The sequence below is a fragment of the Haliotis cracherodii genome, unplaced genomic scaffold (assembly GCF_022045235.1).
Source record: "Haliotis cracherodii isolate W230 unplaced genomic scaffold, xgHalCrac1.p SCAF_46, whole genome shotgun sequence".
Taxonomy (NCBI): Eukaryota; Metazoa; Mollusca; class Gastropoda; order Lepetellida; family Haliotidae; genus Haliotis; species Haliotis cracherodii.
The window spans coordinates 221,870-244,269 of NW_027266304.1; the positions used below are offsets into that span (position 1 = coordinate 221,870).

At 45.0% G+C, this 22,400-nt stretch overlaps 1 protein-coding gene across 2 annotated transcripts in view; it reads right to left on the bottom strand.

Moving 5' to 3' along the window:
* Positions 1 to 22,027, bottom strand: part of LOC139441860 (uncharacterized) — a 29,765-nt gene extending 7,738 nt beyond the window's left edge. The window contains exons 1-5 of one of the 2 annotated variants that reach the window (XM_071222603.1): positions 21,861 to 22,027; positions 16,454 to 16,622; positions 9,545 to 9,622; positions 6,681 to 6,731; positions 985 to 1,299 (exon numbers count right to left, since the gene is read on the bottom strand). In XM_071222603.1, the coding sequence (XP_071078704.1) occupies positions 985 to 1,299; positions 6,681 to 6,731; positions 9,545 to 9,622; positions 16,454 to 16,460 (451 nt within the window). In that variant the 5' untranslated portion in view covers positions 16,461 to 16,622; positions 21,861 to 22,027. The remainder of the gene's footprint in view (positions 1 to 984; positions 1,300 to 6,680; positions 6,732 to 9,544; positions 9,623 to 16,453; positions 16,623 to 21,860) is intronic. The other variant, XM_071222604.1, reaches the window with a different exon arrangement.
* Between the last annotated feature and the right edge of the window lie 373 nt (positions 22,028 to 22,400).

Consider the following 22,400-nt stretch of genomic DNA (forward strand, 5'->3'; position numbering starts at 1 on the left):
TGTATGTGTCCTGTCTCTGTGTCCTGTGCCTGTGTCCTGTGCCTGTGTCATCTGCATGTGTCCTGTGTCTGTGTCATGTGCATGTGCCCTGTGTCTGTGTCCTGTGCCTGTATCATGTGTATGTGCCCTGTGCCTGTGTCACGTGTATGTGTCCTGTCTCTGTGTCCTGTGCCTGTGTCATGTGCCTGTGTCCTGTGCCTGTGTCATGTGCATGTGTCCTGTGCCTGTTTCATGTGCATGTGCCCTGTGTCTGTGTCCTGTGCCTGTGTCATGTGCATGTGCCCTGTGTCTGTGTCCTGTGCCTGTGTCCTGTGCCTGTATCATGTGTCTGTGCCCTGTGCCTGTGGCATGTGTATGTGCCCTGTGCCTGTGTCCTGTGCCTGTGTCATGTGCATGTGTCCTGTGTCTGTTTCATGTGCATGTGCCCTGTGTCTGTGTCATGTGTATGTGCATGTGCCCTGTGTCTGTGTCCTGTGCCTGTGTCCTGTGCCTGTGTCATGTGCCTGTGTCCTGTGCCTGTGTCATGTGTATGTGCCCTGTGCCTGTGTCCTGTGTCTGTGCCCTGTGTCTGTGTCATGTGTCCTGTGCCTGTGTCCTGTGCCTGTGTCCTGTGTCTGTGTCATGTGTATGTGCCCTGTGTCTGTGTCATGTGTCCTGTGCCCTGTGTTTGTGTCCTGTGCCTGTGTCATGTGTATGTGTCCTGTGCCTGTGTCATGTGTATGTGCCCTGTGTCTGTGTCATGTGTCCTGTGTCCTGTGTCTGTGTCCTGTGCCTGTGTCATGTGTATGTGCCCTGTGTCTGTGTCTGTGTCCTGTGTCCTGTGTCTGTGTCCTGTGTCTGTGTCCTGTGTCTGTGTCCTGTGTCTGTGCCCTGTGTCTGTGTCATGTGTCCTGTGCATGTGCATCTGGCATTCTGGGGCAGAGCTGGCCCCCCGCAACCTGTGAAAGTAGATGTAACCAAGAGTTCATGTCTTTTCCCACTTACGAGATGATGCGCGTCTCAACACGACCCCCTGTGCGCAATCCCCTGCATCCGACTCCGTCGACGGCGTCCCCCGGGGTATATAGTCGATGGACCGCGTCCGATGTACGCCGTTTGTGACAGCGCCGTCCTCCTGTTCTTCCCCAACAGATGTCCTCAAGTCCCGCGCTTGTCCTGACGATGTCCTCCTCCGGGCTGGGATGTCTGGTGCCTCCTTGTCGCCATCAAAGCTGACCTTCCGTGCCTGTTTCTTGTGTGGGTCCCGGGGTGGCACAGCGGTCAGATCCCCTGTTTCCATGTGGGGGGACAACGGACGAGCTGAAACATGTCCGAGATACAGACTGAAACATTGAGTCATGAGATACCATGTACATTGATGACAAGGACAGAAACAGTGAGTCATGAGATACCATGTACATTGATGACAGGGACAGAAACAGTGAGTCATGAGATACCATGTACATTGATGACAAGGGCAGAAACAGTGAGTCATGAGATACCATGTACATTGATGACAAGGACAGAAACAAAGAGTCATGAGATACCATGTACATTGATGACAAGGACAGAAACAAAGAGTCATGAGATACCATGTACATTGATGACAAGGACAGAAACAAAGAGCCATGAGATACCATGTACATTGATGACAAGGGCAGAAACATTGAGTCATGAGATACCATGTACATTGATGACAAGGACAGAAACATTGAGTCATGAGATACCATGTACATTGATGACAAGGACAGAAACATTGAGTCATGAGATACCATGTACATTGATGACAAGGGCAGAAACATTGAGTCATGAGATACCATGTACATTGATGACAAGGGCAGAAACAGTGAGTCATGAGATACCATGTACATTGATGACAAGGGCAGAAACATTGAGTCATGAGATACCATGTACATTGACGACAAGGACAGAAACATTGAGTGATGAGATACCATGTACATTGATGACAAGGGCAGAAACATTGAGTCATGAGATACCATGTACATTGATGACAAGGACAGAAACATTGAGTGATGAGATACCATGTACATTGATGACAAGGGCAGAAACATTGAGTCATTAGATACCATGTACATTGATGACAAGGGCAGAAACAGTGAGTCATTAGATACCATGTACATTGATGACAAGGGCAGAAACACTGAGTGATGAGATACCATGTACATTGATGACAAGGGCAGAAACAGTGAGTCATGAGATACCATGTACACTGATGACAAGGGCAGAAACATTGAGTCATTAGATACCATGTACATTGATGACAAGGGCAGAAACAGTGAGTCATGAGATACCATGTACATTGATGACAAGGACAGAAACATTGAGTGATGAGATACCATGTACATTGATGACAAGGACAGAAACAAAGAGTCATGAGATACCATGTACATTGACGACAAGGGCAGAAACAAGAGTTGACATGTTGAGCGCTCTACAGTCATATAGAAAAGTTACATTCACTTGGCAGCCAGCGGAGTTGACCTATTTGACCTTTTTGAGCACATTATGGGAGTAAATCAGAATCTGTTAACTACATTATAAGGGTATTAAGTGCAAATAAAACACAGGTAGTTTTCATGACCTTTTGAATTTCTGAAAATATATACAAAATGTCCCTGCTGTTATTGTACGACATAAACTACTTGCCCTTTGTAACACAACGTTTGGCAACATGACCTTTTGAATTTGTGAAAATGTCCCTACTGTTATTGTATGACATAACTACTTGCAACATGACCTTTTGTTACATGACCTTTTGTCACATGACCTTTTGTAACATGACCTTTTAAACATGATCTTCAGTAGCGACAACAAGTGTAACAGTAAGGACTTTTCAACTGTTCTTCAAAATTACAACCATTACACATATAACGTCAAACGTTTCTTGCTTATGTAAATTGCTTCATATTAAAAATATGTAAATATTTTGACTGAGCTATTTACCCAAGTAGGAACCCAACTTTAAATATGTGTAAACTTATGGACACTAAATGTTACAGCTTGTCCCAAATCATTCTAAGTGATCAATCATTGATTCGATAGTAGCAGTAAAATTTCAAATGAGTCTTGCAAAGGTAAATTACTTAATACTAATAAAAATGTATCGTACATTGATTGAAGCATCAATTAATATTTTACACACATTTTCTCAAACCTGCTATATTACAGTGTCCCTACTGTTACATGACAGTGTCCCTACTGTTACATTACAGTGTCCCTACTGTTACATGACAGTGTCCCTACCGTTACATGACAGTGTCCCTACTGTTACATTACAGTGTCCCTACTGTTACATGACAGTGTCCTACTGTTACATTACAGTGTCCCTACTGTTACATGACAGTGTCCCTACTGTTACATGACAGTGTCCCTAATATTACATGACAGTGTCCCTACTGTTACATGACAGTGTCCCTACTGTTACATGACAGTGTCCCTACTGTTACATTACAGTGTCCCTACTGTTACATGACAGTGTCCCTACTGTTACATGACAGTGTCCCTACTGTTACATGACAGTGTCCCTACTGTTACATGACAGTGTCCCTACTGTTACATGACAGTGTCCCTACTGTTACATGACAGTGTCCCTACTGTTACATTACAGTGTCCCTACTGTTACATGACAGTGTCCCTACTGTTACATGACAGTGTCCCTACTATTACATGATAGTGTCCCTACTATTACATTACAGTGTCCCTACTGTTACATGACAGTGTCCCTACTGTTACATTACAGTGTCCCTACTGTTACATGACAGTGTCCCTACTGTTACATGACAGTGTCCCTACTGTTACATGACAGTGTCCCTACTGTTACATGACAGTGTCCTACTGTTACATTACAGTGTCCCTACTGTTACATGACAGTGTCCTACTGTTACATGACGGTGTCCCTACTGTTACATGACAGTGTCCCTACTGTTACATGACAGTGTCCCTACTGTTACATGACAGTGTCCCTACTGTTACATGACAGTGTCCCTAATGTTACATGACAGTGTCCTACTGTTACATTACAGTGTCCCTACTGTTACATGACAGTGTCCTACTGTTACATTACAGTGTCCCTACTGTTACATGACAGTGTCCTACTGTTACATTACAGTGTCCCTACTGTTACATGACAGTGTCCCTACTGTTACATGACAGTGTCCCTACTGTTACATGACAGTGTCCCTACTGTTACATGACAGTGTCCCTACTGTTACATTACAGTGTCCCTACTGTTACATTACAGTGTCCCTACTGTTACATGACAGTGTCCCTACTGTTACATGACAGTGTCCCTACTGTTACATGACAGTGTCCCTACTGTTACATGACAGTGTCCCTACTGTTACATGACAGTGTCCCTACTGTTACATGACAGTGTCCCGACTGTTACATGACAGTGTCCTACTGTTACATTACAGTGTCCCTACTGTTACATGACAGTGTCCCTACTGTTACATTACAGTGTCCCTACTATTACATTACAGTGTCCCTACTGTTACATGACAGTGTCCCTACTGTTACATGACAGTGTCCCTACTGTTACACTACAGTGTCCCTACTGTTACATGACAGTGTCCCTACTGTTACATGACAGTGTCCCTACTGTTACATGACAGTGTCCCTACTGTTGCATGACAGTGTCCCTACTATTACATGACAGTGTCCCTACTATTACATTACAGTGTCCCTACTGTTACATGACAGTGTCCCTACTGTTACATTACAGTGTCCCTACTGTTACATTACAGTGTCCCTACTGTTACATGACAGTGTCCTACTGTTACATTACAGTGTCCCTACTGTTACATTACAGTGTCCTACTGTTACATTACAGTGTCCCTACTGTTACATGACAGTGTCCTACTGTTACATTACAGTGTCCCTACTGTTACATGACAGTGTCCCTACTGTTACATGACAGTGTCCCTACTGCTACATGACAGTGTCCCTACTGTTACATTACAGTGTCCCTGCTGTTACATGACAGTGTCCCTACTGTTACATTACAGTGTCCCTACTGTTACATGACAGTGTCCTACTGTTACATTACAGTGTCCTACTGTTACATAACAGTGTCCCTACTGTTACATGACAGTGTCCCTGCTGTTACATGACAGTGTCCCTACTGTTACATTACAGTGTCCCTACTGTTACACTACAGTGTCCCTACTGTTACATGACAGTGTCCCTACTGTTACATGACAGTGTCCTACTGTTACATTACAGTGTCCACTCTCTGTTACATGACAGTGTCCTACTGTTACATGACAGTGTCCCTACTGTTACATTACAGTGTCCTACTGTTACATGACAGTGTCCCTACTGTTACATAACAGTGTCCTACTGTTACATTACAGTGTCCTACTGTTACATTACAGTGTCCCTACTGTTACACTACAGTGTCCCTACTGTTACATGACAGTGTCCCTACTGTTACATGACAGTGTCCCTACTGTTACATAACAGTGTCCTACTGTTACACTACAGTGTCCCTACTGTTACACTACAGTGTCCCTACTGTTACATGACAGTGTCCCTACTGTTACATGACAGTGTCCCTACTGTTACATGACAGTGTCCCTACTGTTACATAACAGTGTCCTACTGTTACACTACAGTGTCCCTACTGTTACACTACAGTGTCCCTACTGTTACATGACAGTGTCCCTACTGTTACATTACAGTGTCCCTACTGTTACATGACAGTGTCCCTACTGTTACATGACAGTGTCCCTACTATTACATTACAGTGTCCCTACTGTTACATGACAGTGTCCCTACTGTTACATTACAGTGTCCCTACTGTTACATGACAGTGTCCCTACTGTTACATAACAGTGTCCTACTGTTACATTACAGTGTCCTACTGTTACATGACAGTGTCCCTACTGTTACATGACAGTGTCCTACTGTTACACTACAGTGTCCCTACTGTTACATGACAGTGTCCCTACTGTTACATGACAGTGTCCCTACTGTTACATAACAGTGTCCTACTGTTACATTACAGTGTCCTACTGTTACATTACAGTGTCCTACTGTTACATTACAGTGTCCCTACTGTTACATTACAGTGTCCCTACTGTTACATTACAGTGTCCCTACTGTTACATTACAGTGTCCTACTGTTACATTACAGTGTCCCTACTGTTACACTACAGTGTCCCTACTGTTACATGACAGTGTCCCTACTGTTACATGACAGTGTCCCTACTGTTACATTACAGTGTCCCTACTGTTACATTACAGTGTCCTACTGTTACATGACAGTGTCCTACTATTACATTACAGTGTCCCTACTGTTACATTACAGTGTCCCTACTGTTACATAACAGTGTCCTACTGTTACATTACAGTGTCCCTACTGTTACATTACAGTGTCCTACTGTTACATTACAGTGTCCCTACTGTTACATGACAGTGTCCCTACTGTTACATGACAGTGTCCCTACTGTTACACAACAGTGTCCACTCTCTGTTGTTGGGTGGTGACGTCACGGGTGCCATGAGGTCCTCCCAGGTATATCAGCAGGGACAGCAGAGTTTGTGAGGTTTTAGGTCAGAGACGCTTTTTTTAAAACAACTTCCATTTGGATGCAATATCCTGTTTTGTAATCTATAGGATTAGGCTTCCGACCAAAAACATTCTTTTTAAGTGTGTAAAAACTAAAACAGATACTTACCCTTGGGCAAGGCTGCATACTCGTCCGGAATCTGGAACTGTTCTGGATTGTCTGCAACATGAAGGTAGAAGAGGTAAAAACTGGGGTGTTGGGTACTAGGTGTTGGGTACCAGGTGTTGGGTACAAGATGTTGGGTACTAGGTGTTGGGTACCAGGTGTTGGGTACTGGGTGTTGGGTACCAGATATTGGGTACCAGGTGTTAGGTACCAGGTGTTGGGTACCAGGTGTTGGGTACCGTTTGTTGGGTACCGTTTGTTGGGTACCGTTTGTTGGGTACCGTTTGTTGTGTACCAGGTGTTGGGTACCAGGTGTTGGGTACCAGGTGTTGGGTACCAGGTGTTGGGTACCAGGTGTTGGGTACCAGGTGTTGGGTACCGTTTGTTGGGTACCGTTTGTTGTGTACCGTTTGTTGTGTACCAGGTGTTGGGTACCAGGTGTTGGGTACCAGGTGTTGGGTACCAGGTGTTGGGTACCGTTTGTTGGGTACCGTTTGTTGGGTACCGTTTGTTGTGTACCAGGTGTTGGGTACCAGGTGTTGGGTACAAGATGTTGGGTACCGTTTGTTGGGTACCGTTTGTTGGGTACCAGGTGTTGGGTACCAGGTGTTGGGTACCAGGTGTTCTGTACTAGGTGTTGTGTACCAGGTGTTGTGTACCAGGTGTTGTGTACCAGGTGTTGTGTACCAGGTGTTGTGTACAAGGTGTTGTGTACAAGGTGTTGGGTACTAGGTGTTGTGTACAAGGTGTTGTGTACTAGGTGTTGTGTACAAGGTGTTGTGTACTAGGTGTTGTGTACAAGGTGTTGGGTACTAGGTGTTGTGCACCAGTTGTTGGGTACTAGGTGTTGTGTACCAGGTGTTGGGTACTGGCTGTTGGGTACCAGGTGTTGGGTACCAGGTGTTGGGTACTGGCTGTTGGGTACCAGGTGTTGGGTACCAGGTGTTGGGTACAAGGTGTTGGGTACTGGGTGTTGGGTACCAGGTGTTGGGTACCAGGTGTTGGGTTCCAGGTGTTGGTACCAGGTGTTGGGTACTAGGTGTTGTGCACCAGTTGTTGGGTACTAGGTGTTGGGTACTGGCTGTTGGGTACCAGGTGTTGGGTACCAGGTGTTGGGTACAAGGTGTATTCCCTACCCCAGTACCCAACACCTCGATATTCCCCACCCACTACCCAACATCTCGATATAACAGACCCTGTACCCAACACCTCGATATTCCCCACCCTAGTACCCAACATCTTGATATACAACACCCTGTACAAGGTGGGGAATATCGAGGTGTTGGGTACAGGGTGTGGAATATCGAGGTGTTGGGTACAGGGTGGGGAATATCGAGGTGTTGGGTTCCAGGGTGGGGAATATCGAGGTGTTGGGTACAGGGTGTGGAATATCGAGGTGTTGGGTACAGGGTGGGGAATATCGAGGTGTTGGGTACTGGGTGGGGAATATTGAGGTGTTGGGTACAGGGTGGGGAATATTGAGGTGTTGGGTACAGGATGGAGAATATCGAGGTGTTGGGTACTGGGGTGTTTAGTACAGGGTGGGGAATATCGAGGTGTTGGGTACAGGGTGGGGAATATTGAGGTGTTGGGTACAGGATGGAGAATATCGAGGTGTTGGGTAGTGGGGTGTTTAGTACAGGGTGGGGAATATCGAGGTGCTAGGTACAGGATGGAGAATATCGAGGTGTTGGGTACTGGGGTGTTTAGTACAGGGTGGGGAATATCGAGGTGTTGGGTACAGGGTGGGGAATATCGAGGTGTTGGGTACAGGGTGGGGAATATCGAGGTGTTGGGTACAGGGTGGGGAATATCGAGGTGTTGGGTACAGGATGGAGAATATCGAGGTGTTGGGTACAGGGTGGGGAATATCGAGGTGTTGGGTACAGGGTGGGGAATATCGAGGTGTTGGGTACTGGGGTGTTTAGTACAGGGTGGGGAATATCGAGGTGTTGGGTACAGGATGGAGAATATCGAGGTGTTGGGTACAGGGTGGGGAATATCGAGGTGTTGGGTACAGGATGGAGAATATCGAGGTGTTGGGTACTGGGGTGTTTAGTACAGGGTGGGGAATATCGAGGTGTTGGGTACAGGGTGTGGAATATCGAGGTGTTGGGTACAAGGTGGGGAATATCGAGGTGTTGGGTTCCAGGGTGGGGAATATCGAGGTGTTGGGTACAGGGTGTGGAATATCGAGGTGTTGGGTACAGGGTGGGGAATATCGAGGTGTTGGGTACAGGGTGGGGAATATCGAGGTGTTGGGTACAAGGTGGGGAATATCGAGGTGTTGGGTACAGGGTGGGGAATATCGAGGTGTTGGGTACAGGGTTGGGAATATCGAGGTGTTGGGTACAGGGTGGGGAATATCGAGGTGTTGGGTACAGGGTGGGGAATATCGAGGTGTTGGGTACAGGGTGGAGAATATCGAGGTGTTGGGTACAGGGTGGGGAATATCGAGGTGTTGGGTACAGGGTGGGGAATATCGAGGTGTTGGGTACAGGGTGGGGAATATCGAGGTGATGGGTACAGGATGGAGAATATCGAGGTGTTGGGTACTGGGGTGTTTAGTACAGGGTGGGGAATATCGGGGTGTTGGGTGCAGGGTGTGGAATATCGAGGTGTTGGGTACTGGGTGTTTAGTACAGGGTGGGGAATATCGAGGTGTTGGGTTTTGGGATTTCGGGTAGCTGAAGATTACATTGTAATTGTTTATAGTTAATATATGGATTTTTAACAGGCACTACTTTGTGAATGGTTATTCTCGTGAAAGGTGACTCAGATTAAGTACTATCCAGTGTGGTTAATGTGAAATGAATGAATGGAAATTAAAGACAGGTGATCTTCACTCGCGCATTGGTGACACTCACGTGCAATCAGATCAAGCACCTCCTGCTTTCTCAGCATCCTCATACTGCATCCTGTCACGTGATGAGGTGACGCGCGATCTGAATCCGGAATGGTCATGGTAACAACAGGATAGTGGTAGTAGTCATATTAGTTGACGTGATTAGGGGTTTTATGTCACAGACAGGAGTGAGGAGCGCACTGGGTCAGGGATGTCCTCCACGGGTGTCATGTTGTCATGGTGTCATGGTGTCGTGGCGTCATGGCGTCATGGTGTCATGGTGTTGTGGTGTCGTGGTGTCATGGTGTCGTGGTGTCATGGTGTCGTGGTGTCGTGGGGTCATGGTGTCATGGTGTCGTGGTGTCGTGGTGACATGATGTCATGGTGTCATGGTGTCGTGGTGTCATGGTGTCATGGTGTCGTGGTGTTGTGGTGTCGTGGTGTTGTGGTGTCATGGTGTTGTGGCGTCGTGGTGTCATGGTGTCGTGGTGTTGTGGTGTCGTGGTGTCGTGATGTTTTGGTGTCGTGGTGTCATGGTGTTGTGGCGTCGTGGTTGCATGATGTCGTGGTGTCATGGTGTTGTGGTGTCGTGGTGTCATGGTGTTGTGGCGTCGTGGTTGCATGGTGTCGTGGTCCTGTGGTGTCGTGGTGTTGTGGTGTCGTGGTGTCATGGTGTTGTGGCGTCGTGGTTGCATGGTGTCGTGGTGTCATGGTGTCATGGTGTCTGTCCTCTGTGTCGTTGAGTGAAGCTTCAGTCACACAGACAATGCGGCCGCGATCGCCAGTCGGTCGCAAAGGAATCAGTCGCCAAGAGGTTGCATCGCGGTCGCATTGTCTGTGTGACTGTATCTTTATCGAATTCGCCCTTCTGTCATTGGAAGCGTTGTATTTTGATGAGCAAGCTCTGTCACTACATCCGAGTGTCCTATATACTGCGGACCGGAAGCTGAGCTGTGTCGTGACACAGTCTACGTCCTGGTTGAGGGAGTCACGTGAGCGCGAGTATTCAGTGTGGGGGACTATATTCCATCTATCTTGTGTACACACTTGTATACATGTATGAGGTTAGTCCTGCACCATGGCCGTGGCATATATTTATTTTATGGAAAAATAATAATCTAGAAATGCATACAAAAGCAACTCTAGCCAGCTCAAGCTAGCTCTATCTGAAATCAGCAAAGGGAATTTTTATTTATTTTTACAGTCAAGAAGGATATTGTGTAATATTAGATTTCAGAGACTAAATGTAAGTCTAGTATGAGGTGTCTTAAGGTTATTACATGGATGTGACGTACACACAGATTACTACATGAGGGTGTGTGGTATATAGTGATTATAACATGAATATGGTATATAGTGATTATAACATGAATATGGTATATAGTGATTATAACATGAATATGGTATATAGAGATTATAACATGAATATGGTATATAGTGATTATTTCATGAATATGGTATATAGAGATTATAACATGAATATGGTATAAAGTGATTATTTATTGAATATGGAACATAGAGATTATTTCATGAAAATGTCCGGCTACACAATAGATATGCACGAATACCAGTTTGATAACGACATATTTCCTCAGTGCCATATTGTTTATTTCAATTAGGTATGTACATAAAGCCGATGTGTTAGTCACACCAAGGACCACGTTCACAACCAGGAACCAGTTGTCCGTCCGTCAGTGGGCGTCGCTATAGGAATATTTGTGGGGACATTTGTTGTTACGAGGCGAGCTTGTTGTTCTATTCACGTCCTGGTCTGGACGTATTGTGTTGAGTTCGCGACCTAATCAGCCTAAAGCCACGTGACGAGGCACATTGACAGTGACACTCACCCCTTCCTCTCACTCACACACACACACACACACACACACACACACACACACACACACACACACACACACACACACACACACACACACACACACACACACACACACACACACACACAAACAAACACACACACACACAATCACACACACACACACACACGTGATAAGGCACATTGACAGTGACACTCACACCTTCCCCACAAAACACACACACACACACACACACACACACGCACATACACACACACACATACATTCATTCGACAAATTCGCAGCCACTGTCGGTTTACAATGTCTTAAACGGCATTGTTTTCACACTTGTTCAAAAATGTAATGGAAAACAGCTAAGCATAATGCATTTGCAACTTATTGCATTCGTAGCTCTGGTCGTGGCTCTAAAAAGGCTAGTATAAGCCAATAGTTTCTCATTCAATTGTCAACATTTTTCAAGTTTGAAAATGTCGAGATTCAGGGCTGCCGATCGGAACATCTCCATAGGACGTATCCAAAGAAGGGAATCGCAGTCTTCGATTTGCCGCCACTTCAACGTCCACCACAGCACCATTTGCCGCCACTTCAACGTCCACCACAGCACCATTTGCCGCCACTTCAACGTCCACCACAGCACCATTTGACGCCACTTCAACGTCCACCACAGCACCATTTGACGCCACTTCAACGTCCACCACAGCACCATTTGCCGCCACTTCAACGTCCACCACAGCACCATTTGACGCCACTTCAACGTCCACCACAGCACCATTTGCCGCCACTTCAACGTCCACCACAGCACCATTTGACGCCACTTCAACGTCCACCACAGCACCATTTGCCGCCACTTCAACGTCCACCACAGCACCATTTGCCGCCACTTCAACGTCCACCACAGCACCATTTGACGCCACTTCAACGTCCACCACAGCACCATTTGCCGCCACTTCAACGTCCACCACAGCACCATTTGACGCCACTTCAACGTCCACCACAGCACCATTTGACGCCACTTCAACGTCCACCACAGCACCATTTGACGCCACTTCAACGTCCACCACAGCACCATTTGACGCCACTTCAACGTCCACCACAGCACCATTTGACGCCATTGTGACTGATACAAGCAGTTCAGTTTCACTGCAGACCGTCCGAGAACCGGCCGACCAAGAGTTACCTCCCCTGCACAGGATCGCTACATTCGACTGTTTCACCTACGTCATCGCCATGCCACAGCTATGGAGACTGCAGGACGCATCCCTGGTTTGAGGAGGATATCGGACCAGACTGTCAGGAACCATCTTCGCGAGGCTTGGAGCCTTACAACCTTGGAATTTGTGAAACTGGACACGAGTGTGGTTTAGCGATGAATCACGATTTCTTCTTCACCGGCGAGATTGAAGACAACGTGTTTATCGTCGTCGAAATGAGCGTTTTGCCTCACATTGTGTTTGTGAATTCGACAAATTCGGTGGCAGTAGTGTCGTGGTGTGGGGGCCATATTCTAAACCATGAGATCTGACTTGGTTGTGGTTCTGGGAAATTTGACAACAAATCGCTACATGAATCAAATACTTCAACCTCACCTTCTTCCAATCATTGACCGCCAGAGGGAACTGGTTCAACAAAACAACGTGCCACCGCACATAGCTCGTGTCACGGTAGACTACCTTCATAATGCCAACATCCTCGTCTTGCCCAGGCCTCTGGGATGAACTCGATTGACGTGTACGTCAACGTCAGAACACGCAACAGAGACTCCCACAACCGGTCAACGCGTTACAGGAAGAATGGCGCAGAATTCCACAGGACAGAATTGCTGTCAGTGCCGAGGAGATGCAGAGCTGTGATTGCTGCCCGGGGCGGTCACACGAGATACTGAGTTCAGCGCAAACTTGTGGTCTTGTGGGACATGACAATGAACCGTTTTCAATGCCTTTATACAACAACAACATGTGACTATAAAGCTCTATATCTATCATATAAAATAAATAAGTCGACTTTGTTAGGTACAATAAATCTCCTAAAATCTACCTGTGCGTTTCTTTAATTGCAGAGTGTATAGGCCTGTGTTTTGTCACCAGCCAGCAACTGAAGATGAGGGCGAGCGTGGATTTGTTTGTTTGTTGGATTCATTGCATTAGCATCAATCCACGCACCTGGGACACAGTGACATGCCCGTTAGTCGCCTCTTACATCAAGCGTCTGAACGCAACATGTTATCACGCCCCAAACTGAGAAAAGCTCCTGGTAAAATTACAAATGAACATATTCACAAATATGCAAAACTAGCGCACCTGTTCAACATGACTGAGCAGACTTCACGTCACTCAACAGCAGGACAGGCAGCATCACACCGCTGTAAAGGGGCAACGACAAGGACCCTAACCCTGACCCTAACCCTAACCCTAACCCTAACCCTAACCCTCACCCCGAGGACAGGCAGCATCACACCACTGTAAAGGGGCAACGACAAGGACCCTCACCCTCACCCTCACCCTCACCCTAACCCTCAACCTAACCCTAACCCTAACCTCACCCTAACCCTAACCCTAACCCTAACCCTAACCCTCACCCTCAACCTAACCCTAACCCTAACCCTAACCCTCACCCTAAACCTAACCCTCACCCTCACCCTCACCCTAAACCTAACCCTAACCCTCAACCTAACCCTAACCCTCACCCTAAACATAACCCTAACCCTCAACCTAACCCTAACCCTAACCCTAACCCTAACCTCACCCTAACCCTAACCCTCAACCTCACCCTCACCCTAACCCTAACCCTAACCCTAACCCTCACCCTCACCCTAAACCTAACCCTCACCCTCACCCTCACCCTAAACCTAACCCTAACCCTAACCCTAACCCTAAACCTAACCCTCACCCTCACCCTCACCCTAAACATAACCCTAACCCTCACCCCGAGGACAGGCAGCATCACACCACTGTAAACGGGCAACGACAAGGACCCTAACCCTCACCCTCACCCTCACCCTCAACCTAACCCTAACCCTAACCCTCACCCTAAACCTAACCCTCACCCTCACCCTCACCCTCAACCACAACCTCAACCTCACCCTCACCCTCACCCTCACCCTCACCCTAAACATAACCCTAACCCTAACCTTCACCCCGAGGACAGGCAGCATCACACCACTGTAAAGGGGCAACAACGAGGAGCCTAACCCTAACCCTAACCCTAACCCTAACCCTCACCCTAAGCCTAACCCTCACCCTCACCCTCACCCTCACCCTAACCCTCAACCTAACCCTATCCCTAACCTCACCCTAACCCTCACCCTAAACCTAACCCTCACCCTCACCCTCACCCTCACCCTAAACATAACCCTTACCCTAACCCTCACCCCGAGGACAGGCAGCATCACACCACTGTAAAGGGGCAACGACAAGGACCCTAACCCTAACCTTAACCCTAACCCTAACCCTAACCCTAACACACCCAACTCCACAGGAATCACCCTCACTTCAGTGGGAGGAAAGATACTTGATAGAATTCTGATTGACAAATTAGAAAGTTATTTAAATAACACCGTGCTGCAGTGACCACGTTTTTTCCTCCAACGCAGAAAGCGAGCATCTTTACAGCACACCTGGACAACGAAAACATTTCCTATCGAATCTGGCATAATTAAATTGTTAGAACTTGTAATATACTCAGCAATAAAGTTCCTGTCACACCAATATTTTAGGGTATTTTTCAAATAAGTAAAGTTTGGTTTTCAGTATTGTACATGTATGGAATCAAGTCACAAAAACGCAACTGCTACAGAAAAGCATGCATTCCATGCAAAAGTTGACTTTTATGCAAGCCCCATGCATTTCACTACCAAAGAATGGATATAAAAACATGTGCGTTAACGGGATTCCATATGCATTGTTTAGTATTGCTGACAACAACCACTCAGAAAAACAACAAAATTACGCAATTATTTAACATTACGAAATGCCACGCCTGTTCGAAAATAAGCGTCTGCTTTATATGTTTGAAGCAGGATCGAGTCAAGGTGATGTTGCAAGACAATTTAACGTCCACAGAAACACCATTTGGTGTTTATGGCAACGCTGGCAACAGACGAGTGCAGTCAGAGACCATCCTCGGAGTGGCAGGCCACGCGTAAGCAATAATCGACAAGACAACTGGATTCGAACAACACACCTACGAAATCGATTCCAGCCAGGAACAGTGACTGCAAGAAGCATCCCTGGCCTGCGACGAATATCTCCTCAAACCGTACGTTGTCGCCTCAGATGTGCAGGGATTGTCGACAGAAGACCCGCCAGACGTCCCATTTTGACAGGAAACCACCCTCAAGCACGTCTACAGTGGTGCAGACAGCGTCTACGCTTGACGGTCATGCAGTGGGGACAAGTTCTATTCACTGACGAGTCTCGTTTTCACCTCAGTCACAGCGATTGACGTATTCGAGTGTACCGACGTCGAGGTGAACGTTACGTCAATCGTTGTGTCATGGAAGAAGATCGGTTCGGGGGCGGCAGCGTTATGGTATGGGGTGGGATTACAGCAAGACAGAGGACCCGTTTGATAGTGGTAGAGGGAAATCTCAATGGACAGCGCTACCGCGACGAGATCATAGGCCCTGTTGCTCTACCGTTTTTGCGTCGTCATGGCCCAGGCATTACTTTTCAACATGACAACACCTGATCTCATATTGCTCGACTTGTTCACGATTCCCTTCAACAAAACAAATGAATGTCATCCCCTGGCCGGTTCGCTCCCCTGATCTCTCACCAATCGAGCACATGTGGGATGAGATGGATCGGCGCCTTCGACGTCAACCGCGTGTTCCACAGACACTCCAGGAACTTCGAGACATGCTCCGGCAGATATGGACAGATATCCAACAGGACTTTGTGCGACGCCTGGTCCATTCCATGAGACGAAGATGTGTTGCGTGCATCGCAACTAGAGGTGGACACACACGCTATTGAATTGTTTATTGACATTTTGGCATGTTCATGGTTTTTTTTTTATGAAATCACGCATTTTCTGCGTCAACGTGACTCATCAGTAAACATGAATCATTAGTAAGTATGACTGATCGAAATATTCACCTGTCATGGTTTTCTAGATGTTTTGCCTGTGGTATGTTGTCTGATCCGTGATCTGTGATACGTGCTCTGTGATCTGTGATACGTGCTCTGTGATCTGTGATCTGTGGTCCGTGTTCTGTCGCAGACTGTGTTGGCGATGGATATTAACGACTCTCCCCTCAAGGAAGCGCTGAAATAAACATTCACATTTCAGCTGGAGCCCATTATTGTGTCACGACTTGTCAGACTACCTGTTGTCGAGTACTATCGGCGAACACAACAGTAAGGAAGTGAAGGATGTGGCTTCACATGCATATGCACATAACACACACACACACACACTACACACACACTACACACATACACACACACACTACACACACATACACACACTACACACACACACTACACACGCTACACACACATACACACACACTACAAACACACTACACACATACACACTACATACATACCACACACACACACATACTACACACACTACACACACATACAAACACACATACTACACACACATACACACACTACACACACATATACACACACATAAACACACTACACACACATACACACACTACACACATACACACACTACACACATACACACACTACACACACATACACATACTACACACACATACACACACTACACACATACACACACTACACAGATACACACTTACACACACATACACACACATACACACACTACACACATACACACACACACATACACACACATATACACATACTAGACACACATACACATACTACACACACATACACATACTACACACACATACACATACACACACATACACATACTATACACACATACACATACTACACACATATACACATACTACACACATATATACATACTGCACACACATACACATACTACACACATACACATACTACACACATACACATACTATACACACATACACATACTACACACATATACACATACTACACACATATATACATACTGCACACACATACACATACTACACACATACACATACTACACACATACACATACTACACATACATACACACACTACACACACATACACATACTACACACACATACACATACACATACTACACACATACACATACTACACACATATACACACATACGCATATAAACATATACACACATACACATATACACATACTACACACATACACATATACACATACTACACACATACACATATACACAATCTACACACATACACATATACACACATACACATACTACACACATGCACATACTACACACATACACATACTACACACACTCACTACACACATACACACACATATACACATACACATGCACATACACATATATACACACATACACATACTACATACACATACATATACACACATATTTTACACACATACACATACACATACACACATATACATGCTATCAAACATCACACATTTATAAACATATACATATACACTCTTCAAAAAAAGAAACGCACAGGTAGTATGTAGTTCACTGAACCTGACTACACAAAAACATCCGGTATATAAACTGGATATATGTTATTGGAAAATGTTGGTACATACTACACACATACACACACATACTACACACATACACATACTACACACATACACATACTACACACATACACATACTACACACATACACATACTACACACATACACATACTACACACACATACACATACTACACACATACACACACATACTACACACATACACATACTACACACATACACATACTACACACATACACATACTACACACATACACATACTACACACATACACATACTACACACATACACATACTACACACATACACATACTACACACATACACATACTACACACATACACATACTACACACATACACATACTACACACATACACATACTACACACATACACATACTACACACATACACATACTACACACATACACATACTACACACATACACATACTACACACACATACACATACTACACACATACACACACATACTACACACATACACATACTACACACATACACATACTACACACATACACATACTACACACATACACATACTACACACACATACACATACTACACACATACACATACTACACACATACACATACTACACACACATACTACACACATACACACACATACTACACACATACACATACTACACACATACACATACTACACACATAACCATACTACACACATACACATACTACACACATACACATACTACACACATACACATACTACACACATACACATACTACACACATACACATACTACACACATACACATACTACACACACATACACATACTACACACATACACATACTACACACATACACATACTACACACACATACACATACTACACACATACACATACTACACACATACACATACTACACACATAACCATACTACACACATACACATACTACACAGATACACACACTACACACATACACATACTACACACATAACCATACTACACACATAACAATACTACACACATACACACACTACACATATAACCATACTACACACATACACACACTACACACATACACATACTACACACATACACATACTACACATACACACACTACACACACATACTACACACATACACACACATACACACACTACACACATACACACACTACACACATACACATACTACACGCACATACACACACTACACACATACACATACTACACATACTACACATACACACACTACACACACATACGCACACATACACACACATACACACACTACACACATACACACACTACACACACTACACACATACACATACTACACACATACTACACACATACACATACTACACACACATACACACACTACACACACATACACACACTACACACACATACACATACTACACACACATACGCACACATACACACACATACACACACTACACACATACACATACTACACACATACACATACTACACACATACACATACTACACACATACACATACTACACACATACACATACTACACACATACACATACTACACACACATATACATACTACACACATACACATACTACACACATACACATACTACACACACATACACATACTACACACACACACATACTACACACATATACACATACTACACACACATACACATACACACACATACTACACACATACACATACTAGACACACATACACATACTAGACACACATACACATACTACACACACATACACATACACACACATACTACACACATACACATACTACACACATACACATACTACACACACACATACTACACACATACACATACTACACACATATACACATACTACACACATATATACATACTACACACACATACACATACTACACACATACACATACTACACACATACACATACTACACACACATACACATACTACACACACATACACATACACATACTACACACATACACATACTACACACATATACACACATACGCATATAAACATATACACACATACACATATACACATACTACACACATACACATATACACATACTACACACATACACATATACACAATCTACACACATACACATATACACACATACACATACTACACACATGCACATACTACACACATACACATACTACACACACTCACTACACACATACACACATATTCACATACACATGCACATACACACATATACACACATACACATACTACATACACATACATATACACACATATTTCACACACATACACATACACATACACACATATACATGCTATCAAACATCACACATTTATAAACATATACATATACACTCTTCAAAAAATGAAACGCACAGGTAGTATGTAGTTCACTGAACCTGACTACACAAAAACATCCGGTATATAAACTGGATATATGTTATTGGAAAATGTTGGTGGCCTGATATTCGACAAACGGTGCACCAAACGCAGCCATTGTCGATTTGCAATTTGTATTGTTTTCACACTTGTTCAAACATGTCATGGATTACAACAGTTACGCAAAATGCACGTGCACGTTATGGCATTCGTAACTCGTTTCAGTGGCTTTAAAAAGGCTATTATAAGCCAATAATTTGTCATTCAATTGTCAGCATTTTTCAAGTTCGAAAATGTCGAGACTCAGGGCTGCCGATCGGAACATCTCCATAGGAGGTATCCAAAGAGGGGAATCGCAGTCCTCTGTTGCACGCCACTTCAACGTCCATCACAGCACCATTTGCCCCCGGTGTGACCGATTCCACTGCAGACCGCCCGAGAACCGGCCGACCAAGAGTTAACAGGACAACGCTCCACCGCACACAGCTCGTCTCACTGTAGACTACCTTCATAATGCCAACATCAACGTCCTGCTCTGGTCGTCGAGATCTCCAGATCTCAACCCATTCGAACACCACTGGGATGAACTCGATCGACGTGTACGTCAACGTCAGAACACGCGGCAGACCCTCCCACAACTGGCCAATGCGTTACAAGCAGAATAGCACAGAATTCTGCAGGACAGAATTCGTACACATATCCAGTCAGTGCCGAGGAGATGCAGAGCCGTGATTGCTGCACACGAGATACTGCGGCCTTATGTGACCTGACAATGAACAGTTTTCAATGCCTTTGTACACCGACAACATATGACTATCGAGCTCCAATATGTCATATTTGTAACTATGATATTAAATGAACTATATCGACTTTATTAGGTACAATATATTTACTAAAAATCTACCTGTGCGTTTCATTTTTTGCAGAGTGCATACACACACACACACACACACGCACACACACAGACACACGCACGCGCACAAACACGGGCGCGCACACACACACACACACACACACACACACACACACGCAGTGGTCGGGCACTGCCACTATTCTCAACGCGGATCTAAATAGCGACGAGGCGAGCTTGTCGTACTTTTCACCCTTTTTTTTTACTGGTCTGGATCTCCGTCGCGCTACACAACACAACACAACACAACACAGCTACACAACACAGCAATGCAGCGCGTGTAACTGTAGTTATTGGGTACTTTGGGTTGTGCTATATATAGCGCGTGCAACTCACAACGCTCTGTCGCGCAAACTGAGACTAGCGTACATATGACTAGTCACACTGTAATCCTTCAGCGTAAATGTTAACGGTAAATTACCGTCTTGGGTTAAGATCGCGACGTAATTAGACTAAACTCACGTGACAGTCACACACACACACACACACACAGGCTAGGCAGGCTAGACCCACGCGATACATACACACACTTACACACTTACAGACACACACACACACACACACACACACACACAGTGATGTACTCACCCAGGTCGGTAGGTTTCAGTAGGGAGCAGCTGAGGGTTCCACTATCCCCCCGAGGGGGCGAGAGACACGGGTGGGGGGACGGGTAGGCTGGTGTATCGGGCAGTGCCACACTCTCGGCTCGCCATCCAACTACCGCCTTCAACGCGGATATAAAATGTTTGGAGGCGAGTTTGTTGTACTAATCACTTCCTGGTCGGTGGCGTCACGCTGCACAACTCACTGTGGTCTTCTCTCGTGCTACACACAACGCGTGCTTACTTTCCACACACTGCATAGCCCTCCAGGCACGTCATACTATTGTTCTGCAGCGGGGTTAAATCTCCTGTTATATTAATATAACTTTACCATTTAAATTGTAAGATATTAATGTTTCTCGCTAGAAATGTATTATGCAATGAAACGTAAAATCAAATTACGAATGTTACCTTTATCGAACACGGAAACATGAAAACATATTGATTAATGCTGTTTTTTCCACTATATAAATTAGTTCACCTCGGGGTTTTATGATATTTAAAACCTTTATCCTGCTTTCCTTAA